Here is a 20,376-nt window from a genome sequence, read left to right as displayed (position 1 = left end):
CATGATGCTGTCTGGGAAGGAGGAGTCAGCATGATGCTGTCTGGGAAGGAGGAGTCAGCATGATGCTGTCTGGGAAGGAGGAGTCAGCATGATGCTGTCTGGGAAGGAGGAGTCAGCATGATGCTGTCTGGGAAGAAGGAGTCAGCATGATGCTGTCTGGGAAGGAGGAGTCAGCATGATGCTGTCTGGGAAGGGAGTCAGCATGATGCTGTCTGGGAAGGAGGAGTCAGCATGATGCTGTCTGGGAAGGAGTCAGCATGATGCTGTCTGGGAAGAAGGAGTCAGCATGATGCTGTCTGGGAAGAAGGAGTCAGCATGATGCTGTCTGGGAAGGAGGAGTCAGCATGATGCTGTCTGGGAAGGAGGAGTCAGCATGATGCTGTCTGGGAAGGAGGAGTCAGCATGATGCTGTCTGGGAAGGAGGAGTCAGCATGATGCTGTCTGGGAAGAAGGAGTCAGCATGATGCTGTCTGGGAAGAAGGAGTCAGCATGATGCTGTCTGGGAAGGAGGAGTCAGCATGATGCTGTCTGGGAAGGAGTCAGCATGATGCTGTCTGGGAAGGAGGAGTCAGCATGATGCTGTCTGGGAAGGAGGAGTCAGCATGATGCTGTCTGGGAAGGAGGAGTCAGCATGATGCTGTCTGGGAAGGAGGAGTCAGCATGATGCTGTCTGGGAAGAAGGAGTCAGCATGATGCTGTCTGGGAAGGAGGAGTCAGCATGATGCTGTCTGGGAAGGAGGAGTCAGCATGATGCTGTCTGGGAAGGAGGAGTCAGCATGATGCTGTCTGGGAAGGAGGAGTCAGCATGATGCTGTCTGGGAAGGAGTCAGCATGATGCTGTCTGGGAAGGAGTCAGCATGATGCTGTCTGGGAAGGAGGAGTCAGCATGATGCTGTCTGGGAAGGAGTCAGCATGATGCTGTCTGGGAAGAAGGAGTCAGCATGATGCTGTCTGGGAAGGAGGAGTCAGCATGATGCTGTCTGGGAAGGAGGAGTCAGCATGATGCTGTCTGGGAAGGAGGAGTCAGCATGATGCTGTCTGGGAAGGAGGAGTCAGCATGATGCTGTCTGGGAAGAAGGAGTCAGCATGATGCTGTCTGGGAAGAAGGAGTCAGCATGATGCTGTCTGGGAAGGAGGAGTCAGCATGATGCTGTCTGGGAAGGAGGAGTCAGCATGATGCTGTCTGGGAAGGAGGAGTCAGCATGATGCTGTCTGGGAAGGAGGAGTCAGCATGATGCTGTCTGGGAAGGAGTCAGCATGATGCTGTCTGGGAAGGAGGAGTCAGCATGATGCTGTCTGGGAAGGAGGAGTCAGCATGATGCTGTCTGGGAAGGAGGAGTCAGCATGATGCTGTCTGGGAAGGAGGAGTCAGCATGATGCTGTCTGGGAAGGAGTCAGCATGATGCTGTCTGGGAAGGAGGAGTCAGCATGATGCTGTCTGGGAAGGAGGAGTCAGCATGATGCTGTCTGGGAAGGAGTCAGCATGATGCTGTCTGGGAAGGAGTCAGCATGATGCTGTCTGGGAAGGAGTCAGCATGATGCTGTCTGGGAAGGAGGAGTCAGCATGATGCTGTCTGGGAAGGAGTCAGCATGATGCTGTCTGGGAAGGAGGAGTCAGCATGATGCTGTCTGGGAAGGAGGAGTCAGCATGATGCTGTCTGGGAAGGAGGAGTCAGCATGATGCTGTCTGGGAAGGAGGAGTCAGCATGATGCTGTCTGGGAAGGAGTCAGCATGATGCTGTCTGGGAAGGAGTCAGCATGATGCTGTCTGGGAAGGAGTCAGCATGATGCTGTCTGGGAAGGAGTCAGCATGATGCTGTCTGGGAATCACTGGCCTAGAAGTGAAAGTCTAGCATGGTGACGTCCTATGCAACTATTGGACAGACGGGGTGTTTCTATAGGAACGATGAAACCGTACGTTGACGGGGTGTTTCTTTAGGAACGATGACACGGTACGTTGACGGGGTGTTTCTATAGGAACGATGACACGGTACGTTGACGGGGTGTTTCTTTAGGAACGATGACACGGTACGTTGACGGGGTGTTTCTATAGGAACGATGAAACCGTACGTTGACGGGGTGTTTCTATAGGAACGATGAAACCTATAGGGAGGAGGTCAGACACCTGGCAGTGTGCTGCTAGTTCAACAACCTCTCCCTCAACGTGAGCAAGACAAAGGAGCTGATCGTGGACCACAGGAAAAGGAGGACCGAATGGGCCTCCATTAACATCGATGGGGTTGTAGTGGAGCAGGTTGAGAGTTTCAAGTTCCTTGGTTTCCACATCACCAACAAACTATTATGGTCCAAACACACCAAGACAGTCGTGAAGAGGGTCAATGACTGTGATAGGATAAAACCGAGGATGGCTCAACAACATTGTCATTTTTCCACAATACTAACCTAATTAACACAGTGAAAAAAAGGAAGCCGGTACAGAATAGAAATATTCCAAAACATGTATCCTGTTTGCAACGAGGCACTAAAGTACAACTGCAAAAAAATGTGGCAAAGCAATTAGCTTTTTGTCCTGAATACAAAGTGTTATATTTGGGGTAAATCCAATACAACATATTACTGAGTATCACTCTCCATATTTTCTAGGATAGTGGTGTCTGCATCATGTTATGGGTATGCTTGTAATCGTTAAGGACTGGGGAGTTTTTCAGGATAAAAAAATAAACAGAATGGAGCTAAGCACAGGGTAAATTCTAGAGGAAAACCTGGTTCAGTCTGCTTTCCACCAGACTCTGGGAGATTAATTCACCTTTCAGCAGGACAATAACCTAAAACACAAGGCCATATCTATACTAGAGTTGCTTACCAAGAAGACAGTGAATGTTCCTGAGTGGCCGGGTTACAGTTTAGACTTAAATCTACTTGAAAATCTACGGCAAGACCTGAAAATGTTTTCACTTTGTCATTACGGAATATTGTGTCTAGATGGAAGAGAAAAAATATCTAATCCATTTAGAATTCAAGCTGTAACAACAAAATGTGGAATAAGTCAAGGGGTATGAATACTTTCTGAAGGCACTGTATGTTATTTTTTATTTATTTAACTTTGATTTCACTAGGCAAGTCAGTTAAGACCAAATTCTTATTTCCAATGACGGCCTACACCGGCCAAACCCGGACGACACTGGGCCAATAATGCGCCGCCCTACGGGACTCCCAATCACGACCGGTTGTGATACAGCCTGGATTCGAACCAGGTTGTCTGTAGTGACGCCTCTAGCGCTGAGAGGCAGTGTGTCGGACCGCTGTGCCACTCAGAAGTCATGAGAGGGGTATACTACAAAGCAGGATCAATGAGTTAGCCAGCTACTGAAACTTTGATAAGCAACCAGAAAGTACTATTGATTACTATTGATACTATAAAGCTAAACTGAGATGTGTTTTTGGTTGTTGAGTCCATTTGACCATGCCCATTTCATCGTGTTTTGTAGTATACCCTTTTAGTTGATTATCTTTACAAATAAAGGATCCATTAAAAACACACACACGCAGAAACACATTAATAAACACACAGTATTGAGTTATAGATCAGAGGCCAAGAGGACATACTTCCCTTCAAAACATTGTTAGAGAACCGCAGAAACACTAACTAAATGAGGTCATTTTTAGCCAGTATTCAGGGTACAACATACACACACTCACCTCAGCTCTTTCTTCACCTCCTCATAGTCAGCCTGTTCCTGCAGCTTTTCCTCCAGTTGCTATAGAGAAGAGAGAGGGGGAGAGAGGAGAGGAGAGGAGTGGAGAGCAGAGGATATGGGTGGAGAGGAGAGGAGAGGATGAGAGCAGAGGATATGGGTGGAGAGGAGTGGAGAGGAGAGGATATGGGTGGAGAGGAGAGGAGAGGAGTGGAGAGCAGAGGATATGGGTGGAGAGGAGTGGAGAGGAGTGGAGAGCAGAGGATATGGGTGGAGAGGAGTGGAGAGCAGAGGATATGGGTGGAGAGGAGTGGAGAGGATGAGAGCAGAGGATATGGGTGGAGAGGAGTGGAGAGCAGAGGATATGGGTGGAGAGGAGTGGAGAGCAGAGGATATGGGTGGAGCGAGAGAGGGAGGAGAGGAGAGGAGAGAGAGGATGAGGGTGGAGAGGGGATGAGAGCAGAGGGAGGGAGGGGAGGAGAGCAGAGAGAGGGAGGAGATAACATGAATGACAGTATAATGACAATCAACTTTTACATACACGTGTGAGGATGTGAGCAGGTGTGTGTGTGTGTGTGTGTGTGTGTGTGTGTGTGTGTGTGTGTGTGTGTGTGTGTGTGTGTGTGTGTGTGTGTGTGTGTGTGTGTGTGAGAGAGAGAGAGGTGTGAGTGTCTATATAGTCTACCTTGAGGGTGGCAGTCTTGGTGCTAAGCTGTATTTGCAGCTGTGTGAGCTGCGTGCTGGAGCTCTCTCTGAGTTTAGACAGGCTGGCCTGCAGTCTCTGAACGTCTTCCACCAGCTGAACCATCTCCCTGTCCTTGGCCCCCAGCTCTGCCTCCAGACTGGAGCGGGACACCGCCTCCACCGCCTGATCCTATAGGTCAACACAGACATCAATACAGCAATCTACCAATCACAACAGTCTGCTCATAGGTCAATACATACATCAATACATTAATCAACCAACTAATCAATACAGTAATCTATTAAATCACAACAGTCTGCTCATAGGTCAATACATACATCAATACATTAATCAACCAACTAATCAATACAGTAATCTATTAAATCACAACAGTCTGCTCATAGGTCAATACATACATCAATACATTAATCTATTAAATCACAACAGTCTGCTCATAGGTCAATACATACATCAATACATTAATCAACCAACTAATCAATACAGTAATCTATTAAATCACAACAGTCTGCTCATAGGTCAATACATACATCAATACATTAATCAACCAACTAATCAATACAGTAATCTATTAAATCACAACAGTCTGCTCATAGGTCAATACATACATCAATACATTAATCTATTAAATCACAACAGTCTGCTCATAGGTCAATACATACATCAATACATTAATCAACCAACTAATCAATACAGTAATCTATTAAATCACAACAGTCTGCTCATAGGTCAATACATACATCAATACATTAATCTATTAAATCACAACAGTCTGCTCATAGGTCAATACATACATCAATACATTAATCAACCAACTAATCAATACAGTAATCTATTAAATCACAACAGTCTGCTCATAGGTCAATACATACATCAATACATTAATCTATTAAATCACAACAGTCTGCTCATAGGTCAATACATACATCAATACATTAATCAACCAACTAATCAATACAGTAATCTATTAAATCACAACAGTCTGCTCATAGGTCAATACATACATCAATACATTAATCAAACAACTAATCAATACAGTAATCTATTAAATCACAACAGTCTGCTCATAGGTCAATACATACATCAATACATTAATCAACCAACTAATCAATACATTAATCTATTAAATCACAACAGTCTGCTCATAGGTCAATACATACATCAATACATTAATCAACCAACTAATCAATACAGTAATCTATTAAATCACAACAGTCTGCTCATAGGACAATACATACATCAATACATTAATCAACCAACTAATCAATACAGTAATCTATTAAATCACAACAGTCTGCTCATAGGTCAATACATGCATCAATACAGTAATCTATTAAATCACAACAGTCTGCTCATAGGTCAATACATACATCAATACATTAATCAACCAACTAATCAATACAGTAATCTATTAAATCACAACAGTCTGCTCATAGGTCAATACATACATCAATACAGTAATCTATTAAATCACAACAGTCTGCTCATAGGTCAATACATACATCAATACATTAATCAACCAACTAATCAATACAGTAATCTATTAAATCACAACAGTCTGCTCATAGGTCAATACATACATCAATACATTAATCAACCAACTAATCAATACATTAATCTATTAAATCACAACAGTCTGCTCATAGGTCAATACATACATCAATACATTAATCAACCAACTAATCAATACATTAATCTATTAAATCACAACAGTCTGCTCATAGGTCAATACATACATCAATACATTAATCAACCAACTAATCAATACAGTAATCTATTAAATCACAACAGTCTGCTCATAGGTCAATACATACATCAATACAGTAATCTATTAAATCACAACAGTCTGCTCATAGGTCAATACATACATCAATACAGTAATCTATTAAATCACAACAGTCTGCTCATAGGTCAATACATACATCAATACATTAATCAACCAACTAATCAATACAGTAATCTATTAAATCACAACAGTCTGCTCATAGGTCAATACATACATCAATACATTAATCAACCAACTAATCAATACAGTAATCTATTAAATCACAACAGTCTGCTCATAGGTCAATACAGACATCAATACATTAATCTATTAAATCACAACAGTCTGCTCATAGGTCAATACATACATCAATACATTAATCAACCAACTAATCAATACATTAATCTATTAAATCACAACAGTCTGCTCATAGGTCAATACATACATCAATACATTAATCAACCAACTAATCAATACAGTAATCTATTAAATCACAACAGTCTGCTCATAGGTCAATACATACATCAATACATTAATCAACCAACTAATCAATACATTAATCTATTAAATCACAACAGTCTGCTCATAGGTCAATACATACATCAATACATTAATCTATTAAATCACAACAGTCTGCTCATAGGTCAATACATACATCGATACATTAATCAACCAACTAATCAATACACAACATACATATTAATGCTCCTATAAGTTCATGTATAAATAAATCAATCAACAACAACAAAATGGATCAATCAATCAATCAATCAAATCACTATAGCCTGCTCTAGGTCAGTCACTCAATCAATCAATCAATCAATCCATCACTATAGCCCGCTCTAGGTCAGTCAATCAATCAATCAATCAATCAATCAATCAATCAATCAATCAATCAATCAATCAATCCATCACTATAGCCTGCTCTAGGTCAGTCACTCAATCAATCAATCAATCAATCAATCAATCCATCACTATAGCCTGCTCTAGGTCAGTCACTCAATCAATCAATCAGCCAACCAATTCTGTGAGGTATAGTATCCTAATGCATCTGTTACTCGGACTGGAGACACAAGGGGAGAAAATCAATCAGCCAACCAATCCATCACTATAGCCTGCTCTAGGTCAATACATACATCAATCAATCAATCAATCCATCACTATAGCCTGCTCTAGGTCAATACATACATCAATCAATCAATCAATCCATCACTATAGCCTGCTCTAGGTCAATACATACATCAATCAATCAATCAATCCATCACTATAGCCTGCTCTAGGTCAATACATACATCAATCAATCAATCAATCCATCACTATAGCCTGCTCTAGGTCAATACATACATCAATCAATCAATCAATCCATCACTATAGCCTGCTCTAGGTCAATACATACATCAATCAATCAATCAATCCATCACTATAGCCTGCTCTAGGTCAATACATACATCAATCAATCAATCAATCCATCACTATAGCCTGCTCTAGGTCAATACATACATCAATCAATCAATCAATCCATCACTATAGCCTGCTCTAGGTCAATACATACATCAATCAATCAATCAATCCATCACTATAGCCTGCTCTAGGTCAATACATACATCAATCAATCCATCACTATAGCCTGCTCTAGGTCAATACATACATCAATCAATCAATCAATCCATCACTATAGCCTGCTCTAGGTCAATACATACATCAATCAATCAACCAATCCATCACTATAGCCTGCTCTAGGTCAATACATACATCAATCAATCAATCAATCCATCACTATAGCCTGCTCTAGGTCAATACATACATCAATCAATCAATCAATCCATCACTATAGCCTGCTCTAGGTCAATACATACATCAATCAATCAATCAATCCATCACTATAGCCTGCTCTAGGTCAATACATACATCAATCAATCAATCAATCCATCACTATAGCCTGCTCTAGGTCAATACATACATCAATCAATCAATCAATCCATCACTATAGCCTGCTCTAGGTCAATACATACATCAATCAATCAATCAATCCATCACTATAGCCTGCTCTAGGTCAATACATACATCAATCAATCAATCAATCCATCACTATAGCCTGCTCTAGGTCAATACATACATCAATCAATCAACCAATCCATCACTATAGCCTGCTCTAGGTCAATACATACATCAATCAATCAATCAATCCATCACTATAGCCTGCTCTAGGTCAATACATACATCAATCAATCAATCAATCCATCACTATAGCATGCTCTAGGTCAATACATACATCAATCAATCAATCAATCCATCACTATAGCCTGCTCTAGGTCAATACATACATCAATCAATCAATCAATCCATCACTATAGCCTGCTCTAGGTCAATACATACATCAATCAATCAATCAATCAATCCATCACTATAGCCTGCTCTAGGTCAATACATACATCAATCAATCAATCAATCCATCACTATAGCCTGCTCTAGGTCAATACATACATCAATCAATCAATCAATCAATCCATCACTATAGCCTGCTCTAGGTCAATACATACATCAATCAATCAATCAATCAATCCATCACTATAGCCTGCTCTAGGTCAATACATACATCAATCAATCAATCAATCCATCACTATAGCCTGCTCTAGGTCAATACATACATCAATCAATCAATCAATCCATCACTATAGCCTGCTCTAGGTCAATACATACATCAATCAATCAATCAATCAATCAATCCATCACTATAGCCTGCTCTAGGTCAATACATACATCAATCAATCAATCAATCCATCACTATAGCCTGCTCTAGGTCAATACATACATCAATCAATCAATCAATCAATCCATCACTATAGCCTGCTCTAGGTCAATACATACATCAATCAATCAATCAATCAGCCAACCAATCCATCACTATAGCCTGCTCTAGGTCAGTCACTCAATCAATCAACCAACCACTATAGGACAGCGTACCATGTCTGGGGTGGTCTGGATCTGGGTGGTCAGCTGCAGGGATTGGTTAGAAGAGGTCAGCTGCTCCCTCAGAGTCTCCGCCTCCCTCTGTGCTGCCTCCGCCCTCTAAGAGACAAAGTGAGAGAGACACAGAGACAGAGTGAGACAAAGTGAGAGATACACAGAGACAAAGTGAGAGAGACAGAGAGACAAAGTGAGAGAGACAGAGAGACAAAGTGAGAGAGACACAGAGACAGAGAGACAAAGTGAGAGAGACAGAGAGACAAAGTGAGAGAGACACAGAGACAGAGAGACAAAGTGAGAGAGACACAGAGACAAAGAGAGAGAGACAGAGAGACAAAGAGAGAGAGACACAGAGACAAAGTGAGACAAAGTGAGAGAGACACAGAGACAAAGAGAGAGAGACACAGAAACAAAGAGAGAGAGACACAGAAACAAAGTGAGACAAAGTGAGAGAGACACAGAGACAAAGTGAGGGAGACACAGAGACAGAGAGACAAAGTGAGGGAGACACAGAGACAGAGACAGACACAGAGACAGATAGACAAAGTGAGACAGACACAGAGACAGAGAGACAAAGTGAGAGAGACAGAGAGACAAAGTGAGAGAGACAGAGAGACAAAGTGAGAGAGACAGAGACAGAGCGACAAAGTGAGAGAGACACAGAGACAGAGACACAGAGAGACACAGATGCAGAGCGACAGAGGGGCAGAGCGACAGAGCGACAGGCAGAGAGAGAGACAGAGAGAGACAGAGAGAGACAGAGACAGAGACAGAGAGAGAGACAGAGAGAGAGACAGAGAGACAGAGAGAGAGACAGAGAGAGAGACAGAGAGAGAGACAGAGAGAGAGAAAGAGACAGAGAGGCAGAGAGAGAGAGAGAGAGGCAGAGAGCGAGAGAGAGGCAGAGAGAGAGCGAGAGAGAGACAGAGAGAGAGCGAGAGAGAGGCAGAGAGAGACAGAGAGAGAGACAGAGAGAGAGGCAGAGAGAGAGACAGAGAGAGAGGCAGAGAGAGGCAGAGAGAGGCAGAGAGAGGCAGAGAGAGAGAGAGAGAGAGAGTCAGAGAGAGAGTCAGAGAGAGAGACAGAGAGAGAGCGAGAGAGAGACAGAGAGAGAGACAGAGAGAGAGGCAGAGAGAGAGGCAGAGAGAGAGGCAGAGAGAAAGGCAGAGAGAGAGAGGCAGAGAGAGAGAGGCAGAGAGAGAGAGGCAGAGAGAGAGAGGCAGAGAGAGAGAGACAGAGAGAGAGAGGCAGAGAGAGAGTCAGAGAGAGAGTCAGAGAGAGAGGCAGAGAGAGAGGCAGAGAGAGAGGCAGAGAGAGAGGCAGAGAGAGAGACAGAGAGAGAGACAGAGAGAGAGACAGAGAGAGAGACAGAGAGAGAGACAGAGAGAGAGACAGAGAGAGAGTTGAGCTGTCTGTCTTAACACAGCCGAAGTTGTACTGGACTGAGACCAGAGCGACCGTACTGAGATAGACCGCAGAGTACTGCCTCTAACTGGCAGAACTACAGGCTGAAGTGACTGAAATCTCCATGGAGAAACACCATGTTTATTCTTTACCCGTTTTGATGTTTCCTGTCAACACAGGACATATCAAATGTGTGTGTGTAAGAGAACTGAAAGGCATGATGTCATCCTCTGAGGTATGACTGGAAACAGAACAACATGGTGTGTGCCATGCGGGTGATGTTGAGATGTGAAAGCTGAGCTCAAGGCTAACATTAGCATTATGTGGCTAGCTATCCCTCCCCAAACATCCCCAGGTCATCTCAATAATGAATGTTGACATCCCCACAGTCCCCCTAAATATCTATTATCATGATCAGAGTTGGGCGTTTAGGCTACAGGGGTCTCGGAGCCGAGGGGGTAGAGAGGGTAGAGGGGGTGTTGGATTCATATTTATAACTCGTAATTCTAACCCAGCGGGGCTAGTAACAACCCAGGGGGGGCTAGTATTAACCAAAACGGGGCAGGTATTAACCCAGGGGGTCTAGTATAAACCCAGGGGGGGCTAGTAACAACCCAGCGGGGCTAGTATTAACCCAGGGGGGCTAGTATTAACCAAACGGGGCTAGTATTAACCAAACGAGGCTAGTAACAACCCAGCGGGGCTAGTAACAACCCAGCGGGGCTAGTAACAACCCAGGGGGGCTAGTAACAACCCAGGGGGAGCTAGTAACAACCCAGGAGGGGGTAGTAACAACCCAGGAGGGGGTAGTAACAACCCAGGGGGGGGCTAGTATTAACCCAGGGGACCTGGTAATAACCCAGCGGGACCTGGTAATAACCCAGCGGGACTAGTAATAACCCAGCGGGGCTAGTAATAACCCAGCGGGGCTAGTAATAACCCAGCGGGGCTAGTAATAACCCAGCGGGGCTAGTAATAACCCAGCGGGGCTAGTAATAACCCAGCGAGGCTAGTATTAACCCAGCGAGGCTAGTATTAACCCAGGCGCTAGTATCAACCCAAGCGCTAGTATCAAACCAGGCGCTAGTATCAACCCAGGGGCTAGTATCAACCCAGGGGCTAGTATCAACTCAGGGGCTAGTATCAACTCAGGGGCTAGTATCAACTCAGGGGCTAGTATTAACCCAGGGGACCTGGTAATAACCCAGCGGGACCTGGTAATAACCCAGCGGGACTAGTAATACCCCAGCGGGGCTAGTAATAACCCAGCGGGGCTAGTAATAACCCAGCGGGGCTAGTAATAACCCAGCGGGGCTAGTAATAACCCAGCGGGGCTAGTAATAACCCAGCGAGGCTAGTATTAACCCAACGAGGCTAGTATTAACCCAACGAGGCTAGTATTAACCCAGGCGCTAGTATCAACCCAGGCGCTAGTATCAACCCAGGGGCTAGTATCAACCCAGGGGCTAGTATCAACCCAGGGGCTAGTATCAACCCAGGGGCTAGTATCAACTCAGGGGCTAGTATCAACTCAGGGGCTAGTATCAACTCAGGGGCTAGTATCAACTCAGGGGCTAGTATCAACTCAGGGGCTAGTATCAACTCAGGGGCTAGTATTAACTGAACACACAGAAATATATCATAGTTACATTTAAGCAATAAGGCCAGAGGGAGTGTGGTGTATGGCCAATAAGGGCTGTATCCAGGCACTCCACGTTGCGCATAAGAACAACCCTTAGCCGTGGTTTATTGGCCACATACACTACATGACCAAAAGTATGTGGACACCGGCTCATTGAACATCTCATTACAAAATCATGGACATTAATATGGAGTTGGTCCCCCACTTTGCTGCTATAACTCCACTCTTCTGGGAAGGCTTTCCACTAGATGTTGGAACATTGCTGCGGGAACTTGCTTCCATTCAGACACAAGAGCATTAGTGAGGTCGGGCACTGATGTTGGGCGATTAGGCCTGGCAGTCGGCGTTCCAATTCATCCCAAAGGTGTTTGATGGGGTTGAGGTCAGGGCTCTGTGCAGTCCAGTCATATTCTTCCACACCAATCGACAAACCATTTTTGTCATGCTGAAACAAGAAAAGGCCTTCCCCAAACTGTTGCAACAAAGTTGGAAGCACAGAATCATGCAGAATGTCATTGTATGCTGTAGTGTTAAGATTTCCCTTCACTGGAACTAAGGGGCTTAGACCGAACCATGAAAAACAGCCCCAGACCATTATTCCTCCTCCACCAAACTTTACAGTTGGCACTATGCATTCAGGCAGGTAGAGTTCTCCTGGCATTTGCCTAACTCAGATTTGTCCATTAGACTGTCAGATGGTGAAGAGTGATTCATCACTCCAGAGAACGCGCTTCCACTGCTCCATTGTCCAATGGCGGCGAGTTTTACACCACTCCAGCCGACGCTTGACATAACACATGGTGATATTAGGCTTGTGTGCGGCTGCTCGGCCATGGAAACCCATTTCATGAAGCTCCCGACGAACAGTTATTGTGCTGACGTTGCTTCCAGAGGCAGTTTGGAACTCGGTAGTGAGTGTTGCATCCGAGGACAGACTATTTTTATGCGCTACGCGCTTCAGCACTCGGCGGTACCGTTCTGTGAGCTTGTGTGGCCTACCACTTCACAGCTGAGCCGTTGTTGCTCCAAGACGTTTCCACTTCACAATAACAGCACTTACAGTTGACTGTGGCAGCTCTAGCAGGGCAGAAATTTGACAAACTGACTTGTTGGAAAGGTGGCATCCTATGACAGTGTCACGTTGAAAGTCACTGAGCTCTTCGGTGAGGCCATTCTACTGCCAATGTTTGTCTATGGAGATTGCATGGCTGTGTGCTCAGTAACGGGTGTGCCTGAAATAGCCGAATCCAGTCATTTGAATTGGTGTCCGCATACTTTTGTATATATAGTGTACCACAAACCCCCGAGGTGCCTTATTGCTTTTATAAACTGGTTACCAACATAATTAGAAGAGTCAAAAGAAATGCTTTGTCACACCCGTGGTATACGGTCTGATATACCACAGCTGTCAGCCAATCAGCATTCAGGGGTCGAACCACCCAGTCTATAATATCAAATAATGGGGTGGAGACTAACCTGATTGGCTCTCTCTAGATCGGTCATCACCATTTCAATCTCATCGGCCCTGAGGAGGAGGAGGATGTAGAGGAGGAAGAACAAATAATGGAGGATGAGGAGGAAGAAGTGTTACTAAGGGGGCACACAGGACAGCGATCATTATAACATCTAACACACACACACACACACACACACACACCTAATACATACACACACACACACATCCATCTAACACACACACACACACACACACACACATCCATCTAATACATACACACACATCCATCTAAAACATACACACATCCATCTAACACACACACACACACACACCCATCTAACACACACACACACACACACACACACACACACACACACACATCCATCTAACACACACACACACACACACACACACACACACACACACACACACACACACACACACACACACACACACACACACACACACACACACACACACACACACACACACACACACACACACACACACACACACACTCCAAAAGCCTGAAAAGCATGATGTTGCATGTATTCAACTGTCATAACTCTCCTGTGATGATCTGAAGGATCAGGTTACAGCGTGCCCTCTCTCTCGTAGAGGGGGAGAGCAAGAAGTCGGCTGATTTATGATGGTCATAAAATACGCTGCCCCTATACTCTGTAGTGTTCGAGATTGGAATGTAAACTGTGGAATACAGAGAGACCCTTGGACAATGAAAAGTTTGAATAATTAAACAATATTTCTATTTTTGAGAATGTGGGAGTGGTCCGTGGACACTTAAAGAACAATCATGACGAGTGTGTTTCATTTGGTGATCTCATGAAAGACAGGAAACACACATAACTCTCTCTCTCTTAAAGTGTACATGTCCCAGCTGTCAGGTTTACATCTAGATGTTGGGGAAAAAAAATGAATGAGTAAATACCAAACTATTTGTGAGAAGATGTAATGTTCTAAACGAGATACTTGTTTTAACTAGTCAGTGGCCACGCCCCTGTGAGACCAGACATAACATCAGGTGTCATAGAACCGCCCCTTTTTCCAGAGAGTATAAAACCCACTTCCTACAAAATGTACATTAAGTCAGAACGCCGGGATGGAGTCCCCATGTTGGAATGGCTACAAATCTATAGGCCACGGAGAACAAACAGCTGTAATTTTGGCTACACGGCTGGAAATTATTAAACTCTGAGACTATCGCTCACCACAGAATAAGAGCAAATCCTAGACGTATAATTACTAGTCCGTAGCTGGAAATTACTTAAGTCTAGGATGACAATTCCAACGACCGCGGAAGCATCTATTCTACGCAACGACCAACTGTAGGCCTAACATGTCCATTACAACAAACACTATCCAGAGCCGCGGAGAAAGCTACAAGCATGAAGGACATTGTGACTTCTTGAGTCTTAATGTTCACTAATCTGATAGATATTGTAGTGAACTGCAGCTAAACCGGGTCGCTGCGTGTAAACACTGTACACATCACGCCAATATAGTTAACCCACTTGGTGGGAATTGCGGCTCTAGCAAAGATCACTATAATTCCTCCTCCGAACAGGAAGGCACATCCCCCATACTTCGACTACTCAGCCCCTTCACACGTCTGGGCTGTACGTTCTGATGGCCTCACAGTCTACATCCCACCGCAGACACCAATGCAACACACGGCAGGACAGGGAAGGAAACCCCGGGGTCGCTGGCGTGGAAATGAAAACAACCTAAGCATCCCGACAATAGGGCCAAAGTGTGTGAATTGTCACGTGGCTCATATAGCGGGGAACCAGTATGACCCTGTTCCTATAGCTTCTGGTTGTAGTGGTGACGCTTCGTCTCTCACCCGATAGGTCAGAGTTCAACATGGATCCATATCAATAGCACAAAGTGTATTCCTATTTCCTAACCTTTGGTATAAAAGGTGCCTGACATTTAAAAAGAGCAGCGCTGTGTATACTAAATGAACAGCGTATAAATTCCTTAAATTACACTAAAACCCTAACATCTGATTCTAGGTGATTCTGCGTAATGTGTTTATCTTCATTTGTAATTGTGTGTCTGTAGGCAAGGTGCAATATGCAGAAATCGTTCACCATTTCCTGATTGCTAAAACTCGAAATAGTTCACCTAATTTCAGATCTATGTGTGTGTCCGAGTTCCGCGTGTGTGTGTGTCCGAGTTCAGTGTCTGTGTGTCCGAGTTCAGAGTGTGTGTGTGTGTCCGAGTTCAGAGTGTGTGTGTGTGTCCGAGTTCAGAGTGTGTGTGTGTGTCCGAGTTCAGAGTGTGTGTGTGTGTCCGAGTTCAGAGTGTGTGTGTGTGTGTCCGAGTTCAGTGTGTGTGTGTGTGTCCGAGTTCAGTGTGTGTGTGTGTGTCCGAGTTCAGTGTGTGTGTGTGTGTGTCCGAGTTCAGTGTGTGTGTGTGTGTCCGAGTTCAGTGTGTGTGTGTGTGTCCGAGTTCAGTGTGTGTGTGTGTGTCCGAGTTCAGTGTGTGTGTGTGTGTCCGAGTTCAGTGTGTGTGTGTGTGTCCGAGTTCAGTGTGTGTGTGTGTGTCCGAGTTCAGTGTGTGTGTGTGTCCGAGTTCAGTGTGTGTGTGTGTCCGAGTTCAGTGTGTGTGTGTGTCCGAGTTCAGTGTGTGTGTGTGTCCGAGTTCAGTGTGTGTGTGTGTCCGAGTTCAGTGTGTGTGTGTGTGTCCGAGTTCAGTGTGTGTGTGTGTGTCCGAGTTCAGTGTGTGTGTGTGTGTGTGTGTGTGTGTGTGTGTGTGTGTGTGTGTGTGTGTGTGTGTGTGTGTGTCCGAGCCTGATAGGGAGACATTTTTTGGGGCCGTGTGTATTTGGTAAATCTAGTTGAATATTTTGTATGATATGGCGTTTTCACCATTGGATCACCAGGACCTGTAAATAAATGTACAGGTCAACCTGCCTTCTGCTAGTTTCATGTCGTTGTGACTGAAACAAGGTGCCTATTTTACCATTACATCATCAAAATGGGCTGTAGACTAAATAATGAAAATGGCTGTCTGGTAGCCTCAATACAAAGACTTGTTGTTGAACAAGTCCATGCAGGCATAGATATATTTATTTTACCTGACTTGAGACGTGAAAAGACTTGTGACTCGACTCAGTCTACTTGGGACGCTTTATAACCACCCTTTATACCCCCCCTTATGACCCCCTTTATAACCACCCCTTTATACCCTCCCTTATGACCCCCTTTATAACCACCCCTTTATACCCTCCCTTATGACCCCCTTTATAACCACCCCCTTTATACCCTCCCTTATGACCCCCTTTATAACCACCCCCTTTATACCCTCCCTTATAAGCCCCTTTATACCCCCCCTTTATAACCACCCCTTTATAACCACCCCTTTATACCCCCCCTTATGACCCCCTTTATAACCACCCCCTTTATACCCCCCCTTATGACCCCCTTTATAACCACCCCCTTTATACCCTCCCTTATAAGCCCCTTTATACCCCCCCTTTAAACCCCCCTTTATAACCACCCTTTATACCCCCCCTTATGACCCCCTTTATAACCACCCCCTTTATACCCTCCCTTATAAGCACCCCCCCCTTTATAACCACCCCTTTATAACCACCCCTTTATACCCTCCCTTATGACCCCCTTTATAACCACCCCCTTTATACCCTCCCTTATAAGCCCCTTTAAACCCCCCCTTTATAACCGCCCCCTTTATAACCGCCCCCTTTATAACCGCCCCCTTTATAACCGCCCCCTTTATAACGGCCCCTTTATAACGGCCCCCTTCATAACTACTCCCCAATGTCCCTCACTAGAGTTTTTATTTTAGGTTATAATTAAGCAGTAAGGCCTGAGGGGGTGTGGTACATGACCAATATACCACGGTTATTAAGGGCTGTTCTGGACACTCCTCAGCCGTGATATATTGGCCATATATCACAAACACCCCTGAGGACCCTTACTGCTATAATAAACTGGTTACCAACATCATTACAGCAGTACAAATACATGTTTTGTCACACCCGTGGTATACTGTCTGCTATACCACGGCTGTCAGCCAATCAGCATTCAGGGCTTGAACCCCCGGGCACCCGCGGGCTGCCGGATTTAGAGGCTGTCAGTGAGCAGAAAGGAGAAGGTCCAACTCTGGGCTTTCCTCTGGAGATTCATAATCACCTGATTACATCAGAGGGAGAGACGTAGTGACTGGAAATAATTACATCAGCAAGTGATGGGATGGAGAAGATGTTCACACACACACAACCACACCCACTCACTTTGCTGTGCAGTCCTCGTCATACTTGGTCTTCAGATCAAAGAGCTCTGCCTGAGTTGTTTCAAGAGCTGAAAAACAGCCAGGAAACAACAGCTTTAGTCAGGCCAACAGTTTGTGAATGATACAGGACAGGTACTGAGTTTACTGGTAGCTACCTGTCTGTAGGGACTGGGCCTTGTGGTCAGCCTCAACCAGCTTAGAGGACATGGACTCCTGGCTCTCCTGGAGCTTTCTGGAAACAGAGAGAGATGGACAGAGAGAGATAGAGAGAGAGATGGAGAGAGAGAGAGAGAGAGATGGACAGAGAGAGAGAGAGAGATGTACAGAGATAGAGAGATGGAGAGAGAGAGAGAGAGAGAGAGAGAGATGGACAGAGAGAGATACAGAGAGAGAGAGATGGACAGAGAGAGATGGACAGAGAGAGATAGAGAGATCGAGAGAGAGAGAGAGAGAGAGATCAACCATGAGTCATTCAAAGCAATTGAGAGTAAGACATTGGGTCATTGAGATAGTCCTACTTCAGCCCCCAACTTATCCTTAAAAACAACAAACCACTTGTCATTAAAAAGCTGTATTTGGCAGTACTGTCTGGTCACCATGGTTCCCTGGCCGTTCTACACCAATAGATCATTCAAAGAGGAGACACAGAAGAGAAAACATGTATTTTTTAGCTAATAAAGTTGGGGCTTTTAAGGCGTTGCTGGGAAAATGCCACAGAGTGTAAGATATTAATAACCGAAGACAGACAGACTCTCTCATACTTGTCGGAGGTGCCATCCATATACTGCCCCTCTGAGACACAGGAAGTGAGTGCTCAGCATAGAGGAAGAGACCCTAGCCTCCATAATAGTTACATTGACGAACAGGAAATACGGCTGGACAGGAAATACGGCTGGACACATGTTCTTCACTGCATGGCTGCTGTGTAGGCCTCATTGTTCCAACTCCCCTCTCCTCTCTATATTCCTAGTAGATACTGTAACTCACCTCTCTATATACCTACTAGATACTGTAACTCTCCTCTCTATATTCCTACTAGATACTGTAACTCTCCTCTCTATATTCCTAGTAGATACTGTAACTCTCCTCTCTATATTCCTACTAGATACTGTAACTCTCCTCTCTATATTCCTACTAGATACTGTAACTCTCCTCTCTATATTCCTAGTAGATACTGTAACTCACCTCTCTATATTCCTAGTAGATACTGTAACTCTCCTCTATATTCCTAGTAGATACTGTAACTCTCCTCTCTATATTCCTAGTAGATACTGTAACTCACCTCTCTATATTCCTAGTAGATACTGTAACTCTCCTCTCTATATTCCTAGTAGATACTGTAACTCTCCTCTCTATATTCCTAGTAGATACTGTAACTCACCTCTCTATATTCCTAGTAGATACTGTAACTCACCTCTCTATATTCCTAGTAGATACTGTAACTCACCTCTCTATATTCCTAGTAGATACTGTAACTCTCCTCTCTATATTCCTAGTAGATACTGTAACTCTCCTCTCTATATTCCTAGTAGATACTGTAACTCACCTCTCCTCTCTATATTCCTAGTAGATACTGTAACTCACCTCTCCTCTCTATATTCCTAGTAGATACTGTAACTCTCCTCTCTATATTCCTAGTAGATACTGTAACTCTCCTCTCTATATTCCTAGTAGATACTGTAACTCACCTCTCTATATTCCTAGTAGATACTGTAACTCTCCTCTCTATATTCCTAGTAGATACTGTAACTCTCCTCTCTATATTCCTAGTAGATACTGTAACTCACCTCTCCTCTCTATATTCCTAGTAGATACTGTAACTCTCCTCTCTATATTCCTAGTAGATACTGTAACTCTCCTCTCTATATTCCTAGTAGATACTGTAACTCACCTCTCTATATTCCTAGTAGATACTGTAACTCATCCTCTCTATATTCCTAGTAGATACTGTAACTCATCCTCTCTATATTCCTAGTAGATACTGTAACTCACCTCTCTATATTCCTAGTAGATACTGTAACTCTCCTCTCTATATTCCTAGTAGATACTGTAACTCTCCTCTCTATATTCCTAGTAGATACTGTAACTCTCCTCTCTATATTCCTAGTAGATACTGTAACTCACCTCTATATTCCTAGTAGATACTGTAACTCACCTCTCTATATTCCTAGTAGATACTGTAACTCACCTCTCCTCTCTATATTCCTAGTAGATACTGTAACTCACCTCTCCTCTCTATATTCCTAGTAGATACTGTAACTCACCTCTCTATATTCCTAGTAGATACTGTAACTCACCTCCTCTCTATATTCCTAGTAGATACTGTAACTCACCTCTCTATATTCCTAGTAGATACTGTAACTCACCTCTCTATATTCCTAGTAGATACTGTAACTCTCCTCTCTATATTCCTAGTAGATACTGTAACTCACCTCTCTATATTCCTAGTAGATACTGTAACTCTCCTCTCCTCTCTATATTCCTAGTAGATACTGTAACTCACCT

At 44.1% G+C, this 20,376-nt stretch overlaps 1 protein-coding gene across 6 annotated transcripts in view; it reads right to left on the bottom strand.

Moving 5' to 3' along the window:
• The window catches only part of LOC106613316 (protein CASP), a 203,785-nt gene that overhangs the window by 76,850 nt on the left and 106,559 nt on the right, over positions 1–20,376 (bottom strand). For all 6 annotated transcript variants that reach the window (XM_082956495.1, XM_082956489.1, XM_082956490.1 and 3 more), the window contains exons 7-12: positions 18,027–18,103; positions 17,873–17,939; positions 13,614–13,662; positions 9,089–9,193; positions 4,342–4,530; positions 3,661–3,719 (exon numbers count right to left, since the gene is read on the bottom strand). In XM_082956495.1, the coding sequence (XP_082812621.1) occupies positions 3,661–3,719; positions 4,342–4,530; positions 9,089–9,193; positions 13,614–13,662; positions 17,873–17,939; positions 18,027–18,103 (546 nt within the window). The remainder of the gene's footprint in view (positions 1–3,660; positions 3,720–4,341; positions 4,531–9,088; positions 9,194–13,613; positions 13,663–17,872; positions 17,940–18,026; positions 18,104–20,376) is intronic.

This window comes from Salmo salar, chromosome 09 (assembly GCF_965601325.2).
Source record: "Salmo salar chromosome 09, fSalSal1, whole genome shotgun sequence".
Taxonomy (NCBI): domain Eukaryota; kingdom Metazoa; phylum Chordata; class Actinopteri; order Salmoniformes; family Salmonidae; genus Salmo; species Salmo salar.
This window is presented reverse-complemented; position numbering and strand designations above follow the sequence as displayed.